At 39.9% G+C, this 22,242-nt stretch overlaps 2 protein-coding genes and 1 long non-coding RNA gene across 3 annotated transcripts; 1 reads left to right on the forward strand and 2 right to left on the reverse strand.

The window, feature by feature from the left end:
• Positions 1-946: 946 nt before the first annotated feature.
• On the reverse strand, positions 947-12,166 carry LOC147321900 (uncharacterized). The gene is made up of 5 exons (XM_086306109.1): positions 9,852-12,166; positions 9,492-9,573; positions 9,231-9,390; positions 6,285-6,417; positions 947-3,186 (listed from the first exon to the last, which is right to left on the reverse strand). The coding sequence occupies exons 2-5, from the start codon at positions 9,509-9,511 to the stop codon at positions 2,984-2,986; spliced, it is 516 nt and encodes a 171-aa protein (XP_086162235.1). The 5' UTR covers positions 9,512-9,573; positions 9,852-12,166; the 3' UTR covers positions 947-2,983.
• On the forward strand, positions 9,396-21,636 carry LOC147321901 (uncharacterized). Its single transcript, XR_015131033.1, has 5 exons — positions 9,396-10,072; positions 20,055-20,168; positions 20,269-20,329; positions 20,432-20,526; positions 20,622-21,636. It is a non-coding gene; the product is annotated as an uncharacterized LOC147321901 (long non-coding RNA).
• Positions 12,323-15,373, reverse strand: timm21 (translocase of inner mitochondrial membrane 21). The gene is made up of 6 exons (XM_086306108.1): positions 14,894-15,373; positions 14,427-14,489; positions 14,244-14,341; positions 14,045-14,118; positions 13,836-13,941; positions 12,323-12,686 (listed from the first exon to the last, which is right to left on the reverse strand). Exons 1-6 carry the CDS (start codon positions 15,180-15,182, stop codon positions 12,594-12,596), a joined length of 723 nt encoding a protein of 240 aa, XP_086162234.1. The 5' UTR covers positions 15,183-15,373; the 3' UTR covers positions 12,323-12,593.
• Positions 21,637-22,242: the final 606 nt, after the last annotated feature.

Here is a 22,242-nt window from a genome sequence, read left to right on the forward strand (position 1 = left end):
ACAAATGAGAGGAGTTCATACTGGGTGAAGCACTATAGTGCCATGCCGATGTGTATTTAGCTGTCATTCTCTACTGTATGTTCGCATGAGGTCTATCAGAGTCGGTTTAAAAGTAAGGTGCGTTATGTATGAGGTGAGGGGTTGGAGTGATGTATGGGCTCGAGGTGGGATTGCATCAGAGATCGGCTGTGAATACTTGTGTACATGTTATACGTTTTTCACTTTGAATACATTTGCAAGAATTTCAAGAAAACTTTCAATTTACCATTACAGGGTACTGTGTGTGGAATTCTGAGATAAAAAATGATAAAATAATCCATCTTGGAATAAGTTTGTAACATGAGGAAATGTGAATTCTGTATGAAGATGTTAAGATTTTCACTGGGAGTGAGAAGAATGGACAAGAAACATCAGAGGGGCTGCTCAGGTTGAGCGTTTGTAGGTGCAGATGAGGGATTGTGGATATTTTAGACAAGTGTTGTTAATGATGGAGCTGCCAGGCAGGAGTAAAAGAGGAAAACCACAGAGGTCATTCATGCATGTCATAAGGGAGGATATACAGAGGGGTTGGTGTGACAGAGAAAGATGCTAGGGTGAGGTGGAGGCAGATGATCCTCTGTGGTGACCCTAAAGGGAGCAAAAGAATGATTTCATTGTCGTAGCGAATACAAGAAGCTACTAGCAGCTACATTTAATTCTCTAGCTACAGATAGAGCTTTTCAATGTTTGGAAGAAAGAAAAGAAAAGGGCAATAACGTGATAGCTCCCTGGTTTGGAAAAATCTGCATTACAAAGTGCAGGTGCAGATTTTAAAGACAGTGGAGACTTCAGAGACCAAAGTGTATATTAGAAAGTGATTGTGTTGTATTTTCGAACCAGTGAGTGTTGCTCTTCTGCTGTGCAGCCCAGGGGTGACCTCAAACATGAGAAAATGAAACTGACAATATTTTGTATAACAACAATTTAATACAGAAGATGCATTTCTCCCAAAGCAGAAAAAATAATTAATTCCCCTCGACTTGCAAAGCTACTAAGTGGGGACATCTGATATGTTGCCCACAATGGGAATGAACGTGAAGTGAACAAACAGGACACAGTACGGACAGAAGCCTCGTAACACTCAGGTCGTCAATCGTCATCATGCTGCCGCCATACAAAAGATGCCATTTCAAGCCCACATTCAGATTTGCACCTCGGAGCTTCTCCGTTACATCCTCCAGATTGTAAAACCAACACAGGTAAATTTGGTAAAAACGCATCAGCGTCGGACGATTTGTCATCACAATACAAAGAATTACCATTAAAGTACATCACATGTGATTCTCCGAACAGACCCCGTTTACCCAAAAGTCCAGAAAACATTTAAAATTCATTCAGTTTTTCTAGATTTCTCACGCCCCGCCCCCTTAATGGTCAGAAACTACACACAGACTGATTAAACAAACACGTAAAATGGATTATTTGGGAGTACAGTGTTATTTCTGGATTAACTGAAATGCAGTGACAGGAAAAAAAAAGAGAAAAGAACAAAAACAAAATTTACAAAGAAATAGTATTTGAAAAATTGCAACAGAAGAAAACATATATGTAAAACAGCTGAACTCTACCACCCTGTGGCAGAGGTAAAAATGATCAGAAACAGAACTGTTTAAAAAAAAAAAAAAATAAAAATAAAAAAAAATTTTTTGGTTCGTTTTCTTTTCACAAAGAAAAAAAGAGAAGAAAAAAGTGACAGCTCAGTTTTGGTGACTTCTAAAAACCACAAAAAGCAGCCTTCACATCCAAGAATGTTTTGAGCCTTTGCTCGTAGCCCTGTGAGTGTTTTTCTAGGGTTGTTACACGTTTTCATTTGAAGACATATTTAAATGAGAATTACAATTCACTACAATGATTTTGATCATCCTCCAGCTGGATTTACATCTACATAAGACACATTTGCATTTCTCTCAACCCATTGAACAAAAGCAATTGTCCAATTTTCCAACTTTTAACAGAAGAAGAATTCATGTTTACACTATTTGCAATCTGGTGTATAGGAGATAATAATGATGAGCAGCAGAAAGAACCCAGCAGCTACACCGATTACGACCACTCGCTCCGTATCTTTTCTACTGCCAGCGTACATTTATTTCATCCACTTGTTCCCCTTTTCTGTTCGCCCTCGCTCAATCCCATTCTCAGGGTAATAGTCACTTGAACTGTCTAACGTCCCGGTATAATCACCACAATAAAAAAAACACACGGGATAATGGGGTAATTATCTAAGACAATTGGTGCATTTGTTATCAAATAGCACTCAAGTGCACTCATAATGAAGCACTGAGTAAACACAGTTTGGAGTTGAAAGTATTTATTATGCACATGTGCTATACATAGCAAAGTTCCTCTGAAATATAATTAGATTGTCTACACTGTGAATTTGTATGGAAGGCTGTTACTCGCTTACTGTGTTTCAGAACAGCGTCTACAGACGGACACAAATATGAAGCCGTGCCCCACATATTATGCTTCATAGCATCTGGAACAAAAACTAAAGCATCTGTTTGATTTTGAGACTGATCAACTATTTTAGTTCTGTGAAAGAAGGTGGCCTCAGAGAAACCCTTTATAAAACAGAGCACACTTTAAAAGTCTCTCTCGCTCATCTGTGGCTCCACTGATACCCTTGAAACTCAGAGGTCAAGGGGATTATTTTCATCCTAGCTGGAAGGCAGTCCTGACTGAGGCACACAGGCTCACTGAAGTCATCTGTTATTGCCAAACTCATCAGATGACCACTTTTTTTTTTTTTTTAAACAACACAAAGTAAAAAAAACCCAAAACAACAAACATATGCACACACACACACACACACACACTCATATACACACACAAACATCCAAATAAACATTTGCTCTCCTGTGAGAGTTAGGCTGGCAACAATCACTGAGGTTGAACGTAGGAAGGCAGTGCATGGAAAAGGCAAACTGGCATCAGGGATTGATTAAGTGGACCCGCTGTGACTTACAGCGCCGTCCTGTTGGCTGACTTGTGTAGGGGGAGATGCTGTGTAGGGGGGCGGGGCTTCATTTACGCTAGTGGAGTCTCCTCCCTCAGAAATACGAAGAGTGTTATGGCAGGGCTGCGGGGCGTCGGGCACGTCGCCTTGGGCACACTCGCTGTAGGGAGGGGGCTTCAGGTCGTCCTCTGGAAGGAACAGAGAAGACAGCTTAAGGAAACAGGAAATCATACACACTTGTCCCGAACTGAGCTGCTCAGTTTAGGGATATCCACCGGATAAATGTTTCCCTCACCTTAAATATAATAGAACTATGCACCAAAATAAACTACAAACAAACTGTTCAACCATAACATCCGACAGGAGAAAACATAAATCACCTCTAAACATGGGGCTCACGCTGATCATAGAATGAGCTGTAATGTTAGGAAGCAGCAAGGTGTTTTTTTTTTTTTGTGGGCAGGACTTTGACTTTAGTCAGCTGTTTAAAAAAATCATAAAAAAAAGATTATAATCTTAACCTTCCTGACACTCCCTTTATGGAAGAGGAAAAAAAAAAAAGGTTTCGGTACTTCTCACAGCTTCTCGGTTGAGCTTTTTGAGATGATGAATTTTTACTCATGCTTCATACGGTCACAAAACTTTCAAATATTCAATAACAGCGAATGTTAAATTGTGCCGCAGCAGACGCAGAAAACAGGAGTTACACAGTGCTGTGTGGCTGTAACGCCGAATTCAGTGCTTATTATACCTTCATGCAGTGGCACTATTAAAACTGCTGTATTACAGCAACCCAAACGTCCCCTCCCCGGTGTCTCCGATAGGAAAAAAAGATCTGATATGAGGGCGAAATGGAACCAGTCACATTGTGTAATTACACTGCTGCTGAAATGTCACCATTTCCAGCCTTTGTAACCACATCCTGCTTGTCAGACTCAACTACCACTTCAGATCAAATGAGATGCCATTTGCGAAAGAAGACGCTCTGAGACTTGATACAAAGATTTAAAAGCTGGAGTGGCTAGCTTGTGCCCTCCTACGAAAACACATATTTGCAGCTAATTATGCAAAACAGGAAAAACTGAAAGCACTGACATGACTGTTTAAAGTACATTTAACCCCAACTAGAAAAGGGAGAAAATCCCTTTTCTAGTTGAGAGAAGAGTGATTACGAGTAGCAATATTATTTAAAATTGAAAAACAAAAGTGGGGTAATGGAATTAAAAAACAAAATAATTGGGAAAGAGTCATCAGCTCTCAAAGTGCCAGTCACATGTCCAGTACTTGAGCCTCTGTTAGGAAAAGGAACTAGGGTCTTTCTTCTTTAGTGTTGCTTTTTCTGGCGCAGTTTAAAACAGTCATCAAAAACGAGTTAACTCACACACAGAAGCAATGCACTTGGATACAACTGAAACAGATGGTTTCATTTTGATGGAGTTACTCTGATAAACAAACCTCTGACTGCAAACCAGCATGTGAACTCATTTTAATTAGGACAGCTCTTTTTAGAGATATAAGTACTAGGGCTGGGCGATATGACCCAAAATTCATATCTCGATATTTTTTAGCTGGATGGCGATATAAGATATATATCTCGATATTTTTTTTAAGCCATAAAGTAAGAACAAAAAGAGTTCTTAGTCAAAGCTGTGTCCCAGATGTCACACAGGCACTTTTATTAACATACAGCACAGATGTACATGAAAAATTACTCAAAATTAAATTATGAGCATTCATTAAATAATAATGCTCCATAAATAAAAGAAAACAAGGTTGTTTTTGTGCTAAACAAAGAGCTCACAATTGTGCAGTCAAAATGTAAACTAAAAGACGCTGAGCGTAATAACAAAGACAGACAGATTTTACAGCTGCTCTGTTCCCAAGTTTTACTGTGTGACTGATAGCCTGGAGTTTGAAATCCGCTTCATAACCACGTCTCTTACAGGTGCCATTTATGGTCCTTATACACACACAATACGGTAATATTACGTTGATGCACAGTACGTATCACTCCGCGAAGCTCCTCGGTAGCCGTAATGCGCCGACAATCTATCAAGCGGTGCAGCTCCGTAGCTTACCAAAGTCGTACTCAAACATTTTTGACAGATTGCTGAGCGCCGCGTACCACATAAAATCGGTTCGCGGCCACCAAGCACAACCAGAATTCATACATAAGGCGCGCTATCAACTTTTGAGAGAATGAAAGGATTTTAGGGTTAGCGCTGTTAGCTCGTTAGCGCGGTTAGCTCGTTAGCATGTTTAGCTCGTTAGCACGTTGACGCCGTCCAGCCCCACGCATGGGGCGATGCGCAGTAACTCGTTAACGGAGATTTGCCGTGTCCGTCTTGTCGCTGCCTGCACGTGAAGCGATGGGGTAGGAGGGGGAGTTGTCTTCAGTGAAGGCGAGGCGGAGTAACGTTGCGTAGAGACAAAAGTGGACGAAAGAGAGGCAAACTTGCGGCTCCACAACTATAATTATAACGTAACATAGACTATATCGATATAAAGGATATTGTCACATCTTATATCTCGTATAAAAATATATCGATATGTTTTAAAAACTCGATATATCGCCCAGCTCTAATAAGTACTATGGGAGCACTAAAGGGAACTGGATGAAACTACAGCCGTTATGTGCACAGGCTCTGAAGCAATGCCAAAGCTGATGTGTGCCCCGAGACTTTCTAAAGCTGGCAAACGCTGCTCAGAGCGAAAAACATCATCCGGCAGTTGTCTTCTCTTTTTCAGTTACTTATATCTGAAAAAAGCCACTTCCACTATAAAACTGTCAGCAACAAGCGCTCTGCATCGCAGTAAATGAAACTATGTAATCACAGCGACCACACAGAGTATTCAGTCAGGAAACGTGGTGGACTTTCCCACCGTTTCTGTGAATGAAATCGATGTAAATGCAGTTACTAAGGGGGGGGGGGGGGGGGGGGGGTGTCAGGGAATGTAATTAACGCACAATTCATCTCAAGTACATATGACACAACCACCCTTATGTTGTAGTGAAACCATCAAGCTGTGTAATCTGACACTAAACTGCTCAAAGCAGCACCGCAGGTGGAATAGGGGACTCCAGTTAAGCCCTCGTGCCAATCAAATATCTTGTTTTTCTTTACTGGGTGCTGTGAACCAACTTGTTAGTGGATAACGGTCGAGCGCTCTACCCCACAGGATGTTGAAGTACGAGAAGGGGGAAACATTTTGAATGGGGCTCGCTTGCAGGCTAACAACAGAACAAGGAGGCAAAAGATGTGTGTGACTTATTCAGCTTTGTTACCTCCAGATACTGCCTCGTATGGTGGTGGCATGTCGAGCTGGGAGAAGGATGCTGCTGGTGGCAGGGCTGTGGAGGGCTCCTCTAGTGAAAGGTCATCCTGGACACCATACCAACTAGGCCAGACTGATGTTTGCTACAGGAGGAAGGAAACACAGAGTTAATTACACAAATGCACACACAAAAAGCAGAAGCACAATGAAATACACACATACACACTTAGCCGTTACAGACAGAAATCTATTAGCTAAAGCCAACATCATAACACCGCTAACACTATTAGGAAACGAGCCGCATTAACTTTACTGTACACATCTCCGGAGATGACGCTGCTGCTGGTTATCATAATATTACACTCATGCATCAGCTCTTTTAAACTTTTTTTCTTTCTTTTTGCCACAGTCCACAGCTCACAAGTCAAAAAACCACCAGTGAACAAAGGGCAGAACATAAACAGCCGGGCAGCATTTTCAAAGAATCAAATCATTAATGTTTGACTTCAAACACAGATCACCACCATGGAACGTTTTCCCCCCAAACCCGATAAACCGTTTTTTAAGCCTGTATTTACACAAAAGAAGAAGCGAGGACATCTGCCAGTTCATTGTATAAACATAACAGCAGTTGTTGCTTACATTACACTAGGCTGGAACGTTTTTAATACACATACAATCATTTCCTTGAAAGAGAGGAGAAATGAGAGAAGACGGGAAAATAGTTGAGATGTTAAAAAATGTCTGTTTTAAAATGCTTTTTGCAGATTTGTGATACAGCCCACATATGACAAAGAAGTCCGTTTTATTAAGTGACAGATCAGCACCTTTGAATGATGCTTTCAAGCTCTCTTGAACCTGTTGCCCATGTTGGTGATCCAGGTGTACACGCTGTAAGTCGGTGATGACAGACTAATGAGCTTATTAGTTTAATCATCCTGTTGTTGTGGGCGTGATAGGAAATGATGATGAAAGTGAAGCACCGACAGAATAGTTCAAGATAATTACCACACTAATAAGCTACATTAAACTAAACTTGCACAATTATTGTGATCTGTATTTTCCAAATCTAATTAAATGCTTTCATCCAGTACCAGTCCATGGCCCAGGTATTGGGTACCACTTACATAATAGCAACTGTTTATGTAGGCCTAAAAAAAGAGGACTGAAACCAGCTCATAGCTTATCAAATCATTTGGATTTCTCTCCATGGCCCTTATCTATCAAAAGGTTGGGTTTTTTTTTGCCATATTAGTCTCTGAGTGAGTAGAGCTGTCCAAGAGGTTTAACAAGTAGTGCTGCATCATGAAGCTGAGTCGTCTTGGCATTTCTTCAGAAAACTTTCAGAGTACCGGGTTATGGATGACCACAGGGGTCTCCCTGCTGCACATTCCATTAAAATCTAAACAGGGAACATTATATATCCGAGACAGCAGAGGGAACAAAGAAGAGAGAAAGGAAGAAAGAGAGGAACAGGGGGAAAAAGGAAGGGGAGAAAAAGGGAAAGTGTGGGAGGGGGAACGGGGGAATGCAGAAACTGTGAAACAAATGGAAGATTAGAGAGGAGTGAATAAGCAAAATGAGTTCAAGGAGGTATAGCCAGCCGGCAATCTTGTGTTGGACTGCATGTTCCTTCAGTTCAGATAGCACACATAATATCATAATTGGTCTTGGGAAACCCAAGGTCAAAGGCCTCGGCATTGCTCAGTCGCCCCTGCATCATTTGCTACATTATTTATTTTATAAATGGGTCACTTCCTGTTGCACAAATCCTTCAAACAATACTAAAAATATCCCTCTGTGTGCTTGCTACATGGACAGACAACACCGAAAAATAATTCAAAATCTGGTGAAGATGAATTTCTGTATGTACATTTCCATTTAAATTAATAATCTATTACAAAAACCTGTTTCTAACTTTCCCGTTCATGCAGCATTTACAACACCTAACAAGGAGTGAATGTAGCGGTCTGGAGTTAGAAACCGTTGTTAATAATTCTCATTTTGGGGAAGCTCTGAATCATGGAGATTGCTTCCAGGTGTTTTAGAGAGGCAGTAAAGCTGAACGGCCCTGGGGAAGGTACAAACACGATGCCTAAACCTGTGGCGTAACCCACAGAAAACAGTTGCTACACGCTGAAGTTGAGGAAAGGCATTATTATTCTAGACGTATCCCTGAGAACATCAACAGAAACACAGGCAAATCCAACACGCATTTCAAGGGGCTCATAAAACAGAAGGCTGCCTTTAATAGCTAATTTTAAAATGAGCATGAAAAGCATGTGTTTCGGCAAGACATGAGAGGTTTCAAAGCAAACTATGAAAGCCATTCTGCTGGCTGGATAAACAGCCTGAATAAACCATGTAAACTAATCACAATCTCAAGCAAATTAAACATTCGAGACTACCTCCTCCCAATATATCTCATGAATAGTTTGTAAATGGTAGGATCTTAAAAAAAGTTTTTCAAGACAATCATTTAAATTACTCCCTGTGTTTGCGTTTCGCTTTAATGGGTTTTGCACAACAGTTCACACAGAGACGGTGGGGGGGGGGAAAGCTCCAGATCAACGAAAACCCCCACATGCATTCAAACCAGAATGTGTTCCTATTAATGGACGACCACAAACTTGCTCAGTATGACACTAAAAGTGAAATGCTGCCTATCGAAGTAAAAATGACTCGACTGGAAACCGCATGCCTTCTCGAGAAAGCAAATAACTCCCCTGCAAAAAGAAAAAAGAAAGTAACACAACCACGACCTTATTTGACTGTCTCTTTCTCACTCAGCTCCAGTCTCTCAGCCAGCATGAGGAGGTCCTCTTCACTGTGAACACCCTTGAACTTTTGTGTATAAAGTCACTTCCTCCAAGGTGTGAAACCACTTCAGAAGTTCACAGCTGGATTTTTGCGCTGTGAGGTGCATGTTCATATGTGTTGGGGGTTCTGCACTTACGCTCTGTCTCTCACACATCTGATGGAGGTAGGCCCTTCCTCCAACAATGACTATCTGAGCATTGCGTGGGTTGCTCAGGTATGCTGCCAGTTGCCTCTGTCTCGACCGGTACCAGCACACATAGAAAAATATCTTTATGACGATGAATATAATGACAACTCTGTAAAGGACACAAAAGAATGAGAAGGAAGGTTGATCAGATTCAAGGATCAGTTTTAAGCTCCGTATTTAATTAACGAAAAATACATACAATATACTCACATGTACCAGTATAGCTCCATTATTGTGAGATGTTAATTATTAAGCAGAGAGTCTCATAGCTGAGGAAGAAGACTGCAGATTCCTGCCCAAAGAAAAAGGAAAAACTTCCACTTAAAGCAATTTTTAACTCATTTTTCACCAAGGCTATTCAACCAAAAAGAAAAAAAAATCCATCGCACTGTCTTAACTAATCATTGAAGATTTCACATGGAATGTGTAACCCTCAAGCCGCTATCCACACAGAGCTCGGGTTAAGCACTTTTATGCAACTTAAAAAAAAGATGGTGAGTTCAACACGGCGGTTTGTCAGTTAGTATAGCTTCCTGGTCTAGTAAAAGCAGACACAAGAACGAAACTTACTCTGTAGCGACAAGTCGGTCTTCTTGATTAGCTGACGAGGTGTGCCATTCCCCCAAACGTCTTCGGGGATGTGATGAGAGTGGAGCTCCGTGAGTCAGATGAGGCTACGGCTAGTTTAGAGCTAGCAGGCCACAACAACAACAACAACAACAGGAACAGCAGCAGCCGTACACTATTTACCCACACCGCAAGAAAAACAACGACGGAGACTGGGCTGCTTGGTGAGCATACCTTCCTGCTCTTATATACAAGTTCATAAGCTAGTTACTACAACAGCTACACGCTGGCTTAACCCTGGAGAAACAACTAAACTAGTCCTACAGAGTTTTAGCTAGCTCTGACTGACTGAGCACGCCCCTGTGTTCAGCGATGCCTTCGCTTTCACAGTGGGCGGTGTTCAAATGTTCACAGGGTTCCTGTCTTCATGCTTCCCGTAAACTGCCCCCTCTTGGGAACAAATTATTGGACGCAGTTATTATAATTAATCGCGTAAATTTCCCCGTTCAAGTGTTGTCTGTTTGAAACAGAACTTATTTAGAGTCGAGTAGCATCAAGCTAATTCGTGTTCGGTATGCGAACCAGAAACGTTATCTTGGGTACGTTCATGGTTTATAATTTTTTAATTATTAAAAACCCAACAACTTTTAACCCCTTTATAAAAAAGAAACACCTAAATCTGTCTGTTTTTAGATGATTTACAGACGTGTAATATAAAGCTACGAGACTCATATCTCAGCAGCAGCACTGACGCAGAAACAGTAATAAAAAGCGACATTTCCAAGATAACTGCTACAACGATTTACTGGGAGTCCATCACAAATTCCACTATTTCCGAGGGTCATGGAACGTAGCACGAGTTCTAGGGACGATTGGGTACACATGGGATACAGTATTACACAAGAATGAGATCAGTGCAAATATTTGGAAGCATAAACCCATTAAACGCGAGATTTATAGAGGTTTTTATTCGTGCTGACCTCCAGCAACAGTATCTCGGACGTAAGAAGATCGAAGCTGTTAATCAAACTTTGTTCCCTTGATAGAAAAATGCATATATACTTTGGATAAACTGGATTTACGAAACGCCTCTTGCTGTAACTCTGTGAAATATCAATATTTTCTGTTTTTGCTCAATAGATGGGCTCAGTTCCAAATTATAGGGTGATAAAAAGCTTTATGGATATATGACCGCCTCTGAAAGCCTAAGGGAACATTTAATGGTCTGGTTTGTCTCTAATTATTCCCTGCTTTTGCTTTTTTATCCTGTTTAATCCAGGCCTGTGACATTAGCACTGTTTTGAAGTTAAAAATAATAGAGGGAAAACAGACTAAATTCAAAGCAATCTTGCTAGCCATTGCTTAAAATGAGACATTAAGTTGAGACAAGTTTTAATATTGGTTTATTATTACGGTTTCCACATTCTATATGGAAAATACTTGCAAAAATGTAAAAAAGGGCACGTCATGCAGTACATAGCTCAATGCGTTACCTCCATCTAGTGGTGACTGTTTCATACTTCATTTCTAAAAATGTAATTCTGTACACAACAAATAAACTAAACTTGACAGGAAAGCATCCATAATATTTTCTAGACCTGTATTTTATGTATATAAAAAAAAGAGCTTAACATGTAAAAGATGTGTTAAATTGTCATTGGACCTTACACCCCAAAAACAACTTACAAATGAAGGAAGAATTGTAGCTCCAATGAAAATTATCTCTACAATAAACAAGAGCACTCGAGAGAGTGCAACTCCCCTAGAAGGACAAAGGCTATGCTAAAACATGGTTGTTTTATGATGTTTTATTACAACAAGCTCACATCAGCCTGGTTTTATTAAACTTGCTAACTTTAGCCGGCTTTTAATACACACTGACGTCAGCCTGGTTTTATTACAGCACCCTGATGTGTGACCTTTAACCTTGAAGCATTACATACTAAAATGATGTATTTTTATTATCTTTGGCTGTACAAGCTATAGAAACCTGAGATTTTAAGATATAGTTATGCAGTGTGTGAGTTTGTAAAAATTTATGGGGTCATTGTAACGCTGTAGGGCATTGTACTGAAAAAGTTAATGTGTTGTAGAGCTCTGTCCATGCGCTTTCATATGAAGTATTACTCAATATAGTTCCTTGAATTACACCCCCGCCCAAAGAGTAACTTTGACCTTGGAGGGCTTACAATGAAGGTCCCCCAATGAAGGTCTAATCTATTGTTGAGAAGTTTGAAGCCAAAATATAGTGGGTAATATAAAGTTTTTACTGAAGTTCACATTTGATGTGAACTAAAATGAAAACAGCTTAAGCTGCTATTGGTATCTGCCATCGAACAAGATTTGAAAATGATATCTTGAAAACTGACTGCTAACAACAAACAGAACTTATTACATACTTCCTTCCCTGGGAGGGTCCAAAACACACACACACACACACACACACACACACACACACACACACAGAGCTTCAGTTGTATGTTTGTTCCCAAGTGTTTTATTTTATTCAAAATCAAGATCACAATCTAGTAAAAAAAACAAACATTTATAAATTAGTAGCACGGGGCCATGTGATCCTTTGATCTCTGCTTTGCAAGGCTCTACACCAAATGCTACACCAAAGCTGTAATTGTTTAACAGCCTCTGACACTATGTGAAGGTGAATTCTCCAGCTTTTTTGTCCAGCAACACATCTAACACACACTCCTCATGCTTCCATAACGCTGAATCACACATCTAAGGTCCTTATCTGTTATCTTCCACAATTATAGTCCGTCTTGGGTAGACATCCATGTCCACAAATATATAACGAAACTCATATTTTCCAGTTTCAGGATTCTGTAAAATCAACAACAAAAAAAACTGGTTGATTAAACACATATAAAAACATCAGCGATGTGACGGCCATCACATATGAAACTAGGTAAAGCTTTAGGAAGACACACAGTGCCACTTACTGGGGATTTACACTTCAGTGTGAAATCTACCCATTGAAGCCGTTTTGTAACTGCAAAATCCTCTGAAACTCTATGACGTAACCTGACATGCACCTGAATCTAACTACACGTCACAGCCCGCAACCACTGTGATTGGTCTGTCCAGTACAGCCGATTTCTTCTGTGCATTTTTGGGAATACTTTTTTGCCACGTTTTTTCAATTTAACTGTGAGAGAACAACAATCACTGCCTCAATATAGGGAATAATAATTACAACATCAACATAAACTTACCCGTAATACACCCGCACAAGCATAAATGCTGGCAACAACGAGCCTACGATAGGTAGGCTACATTGTAGGCCCCACAAAAGCATCTTTTCCACTAGCACCTACTCGGCTTATCTCAATTTGAAAATTACTCAATTTTCTATTAGATGGTAGTACTTGTTACTAGGTACTTTTTGAGTACCTATTAGTCTGGATTTCCAAGCGAGCTGAGTCAAGCTGAAAATATGACATCAATAGACCACAAGCCACTGATTGAGCAGAGGGTGACATCACTGGGTGAGTCATGAGAGCAACTCCTTCATAAGAACACAAACCAACAGCTTGGTCCAATGATGAGATGCAGAGTTTTAGCATCAGTTTGGTAGCAGGTAAACAATTGGCTTGATGCCCTCCTGTGTCAGAGGTGTGTAGAGGGGCGGTTCAGCGGGCTCGGGGGCAATGGCAGGGTGGCTGGCTAATTATGCTCTCCCTAGTTAGTGACGACAGAGGAGTGCAGTGCTGCTTCACACCTCCATTTTTGCATTGTGTTTGTGTCACATACAAATAACGCCAGGGGACTTCCAGGTCGCCTTGCTACAACGATCCCACCTACATCGAGGTGGTACTCAAATATGATTAAAAATGACCGAAACTGAATAGAGCAGAGTCGAGTTGAGTAGGTGCTAGTGAAAAGACACAAAACATTCACCGCAGAAATGTCAATCAGTGCTTGTGCATGTATGTATTTCATAAGCTGGCTTTTGAGTGGCAGAATACCAACCTCTTTAGACTCTGTATGCACTGTCCCCTTCACTCCCGGCTCTGAGCCCTCAATGTAAAACTTAAGTCTCATATGCTTCATTCCATCCTTCAGGTACTCGATATGACTGAGGAGAAGAGACAAAGACTGCCATTATACATGTTAAGGCTACCTTAACTAAAAGCGGGCTTTGTTGCTGAACTTGTTTGACTAATTAACAAAACACCAACCTGACTTGCTGCCTCCTTCCTCGACGGGTGGTCTCCCCGTAACATTTGATTGGCTCACCAAATGCACCAATTACCTACATTTTCAATAAACAAGAAACTTTTTATATGACCTCATAAGATCATCAAGAGGACCTTAAATACTGAACTGTAACATTGTTAGCCTGGCCTCATGTTTGACAGTCACTAATATCGTTCATACCTCTGGGTGTGACTTGACTTTATCGAAGGCTCTCCCATACACTTTATTTGGACTCGCGGATGCAAACAGCTCTTGGAACACCACATACAGCAGCCCACCTGACAACACACACAGACGTCATTTCAAACAGGATGATGAATTGCTTGGGTTACGACTGCAGCTTTTTAATTCCGCTGTATTCACCTGTCACTCCAAGCCCGATGAGTACCACGATCAGGTAGGTGAAGTCCCTGCCAGCTTCTTTCACTGGAAGGCATTCAGTGTGGAGGGTTATTATGCAACAGCTGTGCATAGTTTTCATTTATATTAGGCAAAGTTAGAATCTCACTAATAAAGGCAAGTGTTTGTTCAGTTATTCAGTAAATAAACTCCTGGGTCATTTTAAGATATTTCCTCTGCTGCTGGTGATAATCAGAGCGATTGATTGCGATTATAAATACAATAATTGTGTATATTTTTGTCCCAAAACTGCTGCTGCAATGGAATAAATCATTGCTTGGTTAAATATAGTACATTTTCTTCACAGTGCCTACGGACAAACCCTAATGGTTTGCTTTGAAAATAGCAGGCTATCATGAAACTACGCTCCTAATATCTGAGTACATGTATGAGCACGACTTAAATCCTTTTTATTTCCTCGCCTTGCATACCTTTTTGTGCAGCTGAAGGCTTTGGACTCCCACTCTGGAACTTGGAGACTGACCTGTCTCGGTCCTCGGGGCTGCTTTTATTTCTGGCTGTAAAGTCGAGACAAATACCCCGCCGTCTGTGTGTTTGTATTAAGCAGCTTAGCACAGGCGAATTAGCCTCTAGTCCACTGTGGAAGGCCAGTCTTGATAATGTTGACACTCTCCTGTGCGTATGGATAAGCACGCTGACCTGTGTTGCTCTGTGCTGCAGATTTCGGTGCAGGACCTTCAAAACCTGAATATAAGCCATGATTTGATTTGAGCGAGCCCCTTCCCAATATCGCAGAACTACACTAACCAGCCTACTGTGTGGTTTAAGTAAACAAAACGGACTTAGTATACATGAATTCACAGCACTAAACTAACCCAAAACACTGGGCAACAGGACTGGTTAAAGTCAGTCACCGGATTTGTGCTTCACCGGCGCACAATATTGCCGTCACTCACCGTTAAAGCGACAGCGCAGCAATGAAACGTCACTCGCTCTTCATCATCGTCTACAGCGAAAACGTCTTCAACAAAATAAAATAAAAAGTTCCAAAAAAAATCTTTAAGAAAAAAAAAATACCGTTACAACTAGAGAATGCATTTCCTGGAGAAAATGCAGTGTGAATGCTGATACATGAATATTTGTTTGTTTTTTAAAGTGCTGAAATATTTGGGAAGCTTGTTAAATTTAACTGACATACACCAAATCTTTCACCTATAAGCCAAAGTGCAGAAATGTTGAAAGCTGAAGTTCACACAGAAGACGAAGTTTCAAAGTTGCAAAGTAACTGAATATCTTCAAAATGTACATTAGAAAGAAAAAAAACTGAGTAATGACCAAAGAAAATTTAGAGTCAGAAAAAATCTAAATGAATATTAAAATCTCATATTCTTTAAATCACTTTAAGAGTGGAATTATGTTTTTTAAAGGTCTAAACACAAGAATCTCAAATAAAAAAAAAAATTGCAAAACATCTGCTGTGTGTGTGTGTGTGTGTGTGTGTGAGTTTCAGCAAGTGAGTGAATTACCATGTAAGAGGGACATCAAATGAGCAGGTAAATTAGTTTTTAATAGTTGTTTTTTTTGTTGTTGTTGTTTTGTTTTGTTTTTAGATCTGCAGATGTCTTGCTGCAGTCTTCACACAATGGGAAGTGTGTTAATTATGAATGTATTTGTCAGTTTTGGAGGTAAGTTGAATTTATTTGCCACAGACACTGACAAAATCTACTGCAATTTACTCCTGACTCCATGCACTCTGACGTGAACCTTGGAATGCATAATTTCATACTTCAGTTAATGGTTGTCATGTCCAAATGGTCCAAATAGACTCTGGAGCATTAGAAGAAGCTTTAGAGTAATTTTTCAGAAATTAGAAGTACAATAAAAAAGGTCAAAACTTAAAAAAAGGGAAATTTGATTGGAACAGGTTTTGATTTTATTCACATATTACACAGCTGTGTTGCTGGCTGAACAGGCTCAGGCAAAAGCAATGCCGTGCCTGGCCTATTGTTTAAGTATCATTAAAGTTAGAGCTTGTAAAATCTCACCATTAGAAGTCAGTAGATTGCAGATTCCAGTCAAGTGAATTCACTTTTTCATCCCTCCTAATTCAAATCTATAAACCAAGCTACAGTAGCTCTGCTAACTCTGGTAATGCTGACTGTCGTTCAGTATATCTTTTGTTTGATCTTTTTATTTGCTTTTTGGACAAGTGAATTTACAAAAATCTCTTTACTTTGGTGGACAGAAAAAAAACCTTTGTAGACTGTTTGGGGAACTTTAGTACAGTGGAACCCCAACTTACAAATACCCCATTTAATGAAAAAATCAAGTTACGAAGGCACTTAACGGCAATATTTCTGCCTGTGGTACGGCAAAATGCCCGTGTAACAAAATCCACTGGCTCTTATTGGCTGAGCCCACAATGCCCACAATTCCCACAATGCCTTCCAAATCATGTGACAACCCCCTTGGCTTTCGTACTTGCGCATTGCTGTTCCACTTGAACAACGTATCCGGTCGTTAAGTGATGACGTGACGAATCCTACTTCCAGGCCTAAAGTAGTCTGCGTTTAATATGGCTTTTGTGTTGTTAACATGTTTAATGTTTTGTATTTTCTTCTATTTAATCTCAAAAAGCTCTTAAAACAGTCAGTGATCACTGTTGACCTCCCTCGGCTTTTATTACCGCTAATCATTTATTTAAGCTCAGTTTTTAAAACCTTAGGATGTAACTACCGCCCAGCCCATGCAGCAGTATATGAATGACTAACCTCGTATTGTGGATGGATTATCTCAGTTGTTCTCCTGGCTGAAGTTTGGTCCTTTTACAGCATCCTGCCATGCGATTACATTTGTTCCTGACCACCGAGAACACTCACGTTAACTTTTATCGAGTGGGAAAAAAAGTTAGCTTGTTTATATTATGCTAACATAGCTGTGTCGCTAGCGGTCACGTAGCACATCATTATATACCAGCTAGCCAAACTTCAGTAAGCCTACAAACGTCACTGCTGTTTAGTTTTCTGTCTTCATTTATGTTGGAAGTGATAACAGAGCTGTACGTTTTAATTTGTTTCCAAAACCCCGCAGTCAGGACATGCTATATTGTATTTAGATAGAAGCTAGCGAGCTAACTTCCTGCTAACTTCTAACTCCGTTAAATGTCATAAATTCCGTTTTCATGGATGCCTGGATGTTAAACTCAATTGTTACACCTGGTAGAGCAGAATGCTGATCATTTTATTAAAGATGAAATACTTTAGACAGTTTTTCAACTCTCAGTAATGCCATAGTCATCGTTTGATATATCGTTAGCTTCATAGCATAAGTGCCTAAGTCATTGACTTAGTCAAATGACTTAGGCAATTATGCTATGAAGCTAACGATATGGACCTGCAGCGGAGTTTAGGCCCAGACATGGCTAGTGACGTCAGACTTAACGACCAGATTGTTGTTGCAGTTAGCAATTAGCCTATAGCTTATCGTTCACTCAAAAGGCGCGATGGGTGCTTAGACTTACGAAAATTTTCGACTTACGAAAGACCTTCGGGAACGAATTTATTTCGTAAGTCGGGTTGTGTTGATTTTTCAACAATGAATTTTCTGCTTTTAGCTGTATTTAGCAACCGAAAATATTATAGCAACACTGAAAAGACAAATCATTAACATTGTGTGGTCAGGTAGAGGTGTAGGTGTTGCTGTTTTAGTTCTCTTTCTGTAACAGAACTTGAAAAAACTGAGTCAGTTGTCCTGACCAGTTCCTGTCTGAGGTTCAGACCATCAAGAACGTAACTATAATATTGAACCTGAAGTATGATGTTCCTACCCACCAGGGAACCACTGTGGGTTCAACTCCTCCTGCTGAGCTCATAGAGCAGCAACCCACTAGTCCAGAGGCAGAGTGGTGGTGTAGCATCACTTTCATCACTCACTCCTGAACTCCCGTGAAACATAACAAGGCCTCTCTAAACATCAGTAATGTGAGACACATTACTAAGAAAACATGAGAGATATATTACTAAAAAAAAACATGGCAGTAGGTGTTGGGTCTGCGTTTCCACAGGCCCCGCTAGTTTAGAAACTTATTCTCGTTAACGACAGAAACAAGACGAACATCTTTTGGTTGCTAGCAAGGGAAGACTGGTCGGAACCCAAGCTCTTGGAGCTGAACGCTCCTCACCTGTCTTCTAACCAACTTCATCTAAGCAGCCTTCCTCGCAGCCTTTTATTTCCAAGACACAGCAGTTACAGTACACACAAGCACCTCCCATTGTAAAACCCCCCTATGGTTACAAAAGACAAGGCACTGTGTGTGTACGTGTAAGCACGTGTGTGAATGTGTATGCATGTGCGAGAGTGTGTGTGTGTATGCATGTATGTGTGAGAATGTGTTTGTGTGTGTGTATAGGTATGTGAGTGTGAGAATGTGTTTCGGGGTGCGTTTGTGTGACCTCCTGCTCACCAAAAGGGTAATAAAAGCAGGAAGCTTACCACACAAGAAACAGAACTTCCAGATAGGATGCGCCTATAATAAAACACCTCAGCCTCCCCCACCAACAGAGTGGCTGGAGAGGTGGTATGAGACAAAGGAATGTCTTTGATCCTATAGTTTGAACTAAGACTTACAAATTTAAGTAACACAATGACAACATTTAACAATTTGACTCCAACAGTAGGTATCCTAGTAATTAATGACCTCATTATTTAGGGTGCTATTATTATTGTGCTTTAGACTCTACAGATTACACAGAGATTTCTCCCTCTGGACTGTTTAAAGGGCCAGTTTACATGCTGTCAGCCTTCAAATGTATGCATTAGTCCCCTCCACCATTGTTTTACTGCTCATGTTCACATCTACAGTAAGAAAATGGAGATAAGCAGGCAAATAATATAAAAGGACACGATGCTGCAGAGTAACTTTCTGTCTTTTCTGATTCACCATGTTGCATCTTTTCACAGGAGTGACTTAAGGACGCCTGTAGCCTTCACTTATCTACTTATATGATAATAAAGTTTAGTGTAATGTAGATAAAGTGTTTTCTTTTAATTTTATAACATGAAACTTGCATCAAGTATTTCCATGGTGACCGTTCTAGAATTCTGCATTAAATAAATATTAAATAAATGAAATAAAATAAAAATAAATCTGACTTTAATTTAATTTAATTTAATCAGACTTTAAAAACAGCTCATCTGTACAACAGAAACCATCGAGCTCAGAGTTTTTTCATTTCTGCATTTCGCATTACACAATTTACACAATTTGGACGGTATTTGACAGTTTGTGTTCCCGACTGTGACACAAGAACTACATTTCAACTGAAGCAAGTAGAGGAATCTACAAACCCATCAGGGTATATGACAGGTTTTTTCCTTCTTCTGCATTTTAGCAGTTTAAAGAATTTGACGTAGTTTTAAAAGCTGACAGACTGAGAATCAACTTAAGTAACAATCGGTAACTTCTTATTTCTTTGACAGGTGCTGTTCATGTCGAACAACACTGCTGGCATCTTCCAGGCTACAGGGCTCAGTTAAGACTGAGATCCATCCAAACCAAAGCTCATGTAAAATATCAGGTGATTTCTCAGGACCTGAGAGTGGTGATGTTTAAATGTCTCCTTTTATTTTTAGATTGCAATGATGGAGTTCCTCAGTCTTCAGCAGGAAAGCAAAATCCCACACATCACTGCTGAAGACCTGAGAGATTTTTCTGGTGGAGAAGAGCAAACAGACACTCAGAGAGCAGTGAGTTATTGTGATACTGACCATCCACCTCAAACCTGACAGTCTGTTTGTGATGAAGTGTAAATGCTGAGAGAAAGCCTCTGTTTATTTTCCTTTGAAGGCTTTGGGAGTTTGAATTGGGGGATTTTGGAGACAAAGAAGCCAAACCTCTTCTGAAACTGGTGAGACTAGAAAACTCACAAGACTTGTAACTTGGAGGTTTATTTATTTTGTTCACATAACATCTAAACAAAACTACACTGTAAATGTGTTTTGTGTTTCAGGTGTGGGCAGTAAATGTCGTTAATAAAATGAGGGACAAGGAATTTCTTGCCTGGATGCTCCTTAAATTTCCAGAGTTCATTCCTCCTAAATTTCAGTGAGTTACATCTGACAATTATTAACAGTCCAGCTACAGTTTCTGTGATGCTTTAAATATGTTTAAAATATCATTATCGTAACATTTTTCTACAGAACAACTAAACTCCTCAGCATGGTGAGAAATTACATTGAGATTCTTAAAGAGAAGCAGCAGGAAGAGCATAGCTCCAATCTGCTCACTGCAAGTGGTTATAGAGGTAGTTCCCCACACCTTGCAGGGCTTCTGGGAGCTTCCTACTTGCCCCCTCTTGAACATGGCCTCCTAGAGTTTGAGCATACTCTCCACCAGTGTCACAAAGGCCACTTTGGATTGTGTCACCAAAACTCTTACAGTGATGGATAGCAGGCCACCTGTCCCGCTCTGTCAGAGATAACATAGTCCAGAGCATTCTGAGGGAGATCAGACAGAAACATCCTCCAGAAATTCTACTTACCAACCTTGCAAACTTTGCATCAGAGCTGCTCACTACAATTGCTGATGTAGCAAAGAACCACATATGCAAGAACTTCAAGCCCCCTTCTGAGCTTCCACCAATGTCTGATGTTCCTCCCAGTGAAGAACCTCCTTCTGAAAGCCTGTCAATGCCTGATGTTCCACCAGTTGAAGAGCTTCCTTTTCAAAGTCTGTCTTTCAAATCCATAAAAACATTTTACTTGTAAACTTGTCACTATTGAAAGGGAAATAAACAGGCTTCCCAATGGTGTAAGATTTATTGCCACAAATCATTCTTACAACAAAGAAATTATCAACCAACAACTAATTTCCTACTTGTTTACATAACACTGTTCTCTTCAGGACTTTCAGATATAAAAGTATATTTACGTGGATTCACCTGTGTTTGCACCGTTTTGTTATGAGCTGTTGCATCTGTGGATGCCAAAGAGAAAACGTTCATAATAATGGCTGGATACTCAGCTGACTATACCTGTCTTCTGCATGTAGCAAAAGTGTTTACTAGTATAAGACTGTAGAATTTCTATTTACAAAGAAGTTACCAAAACTGTTAATACTTCCATGAACCACTGAGCAAGGCATATTACTTGATAGATGCTATTAGAAATGCTTTCAAAAGGCATCAACAGCATAGATACAGTGGATATCATTCAAAGAACAATGCTTTCAAGCAGAATGTAAACATTTTTATTTCTGCTGTTAATATGTTGTTATTATTATGATTGTTGTAATTTGACATTTTAATATGTTTTAAATGAGACAAAATTAAATGTTCACACTTCAGATGTTTTGGTAAATCAAATTTTTTATTTAACTGGTCAATCGTAATTTTTTATGGGTAAGATGTTATAATAACCTGGTTCACTCAGTGACTCTGTCTCCTAAAAATCTTTAATTCAGTTCAATTCAATTCAACGGTATTTACATATAAATGGATTAAACTGAACTGAATTAAAGAAAGAAACCCAACAATCCCCTATGAGCAAGCACGTGGCGGCAGTAGGGAGGAAAAACGACCTTTTAAAAGGTTCAGGGAGGGGCGGCCATCTGCCGTGGCTGGTTTGGGGGGGGGGGGTGGAGCCGATGAAAACTTTGTACACAACAAAATATTTAAGCAAATATGCTTAAAATGCATGTTTAGGCACTTTAAGTAACTGTTAATATTTTGTTGTATATTACTGTGAAGTCAATTAAGTGAATGGTCTCAAAAACCAGTTGCACTTCTTTTTCTTTTTTAGTTTTTCTTCTGGCATGTTGTCA

The sequence above is a fragment of the Aulonocara sp. 'chitande type north' Nkhata Bay genome, linkage group LG9 (genome assembly GCF_057382095.1).
Source record: "Aulonocara sp. 'chitande type north' Nkhata Bay isolate Kocher_YH1m ecotype deep benthic linkage group LG9, A_spYH_male_GT1.1, whole genome shotgun sequence".
Lineage (NCBI taxonomy): Eukaryota > Metazoa > Chordata > Actinopteri > Cichliformes > Cichlidae > Aulonocara > Aulonocara sp. 'chitande type north' Nkhata Bay.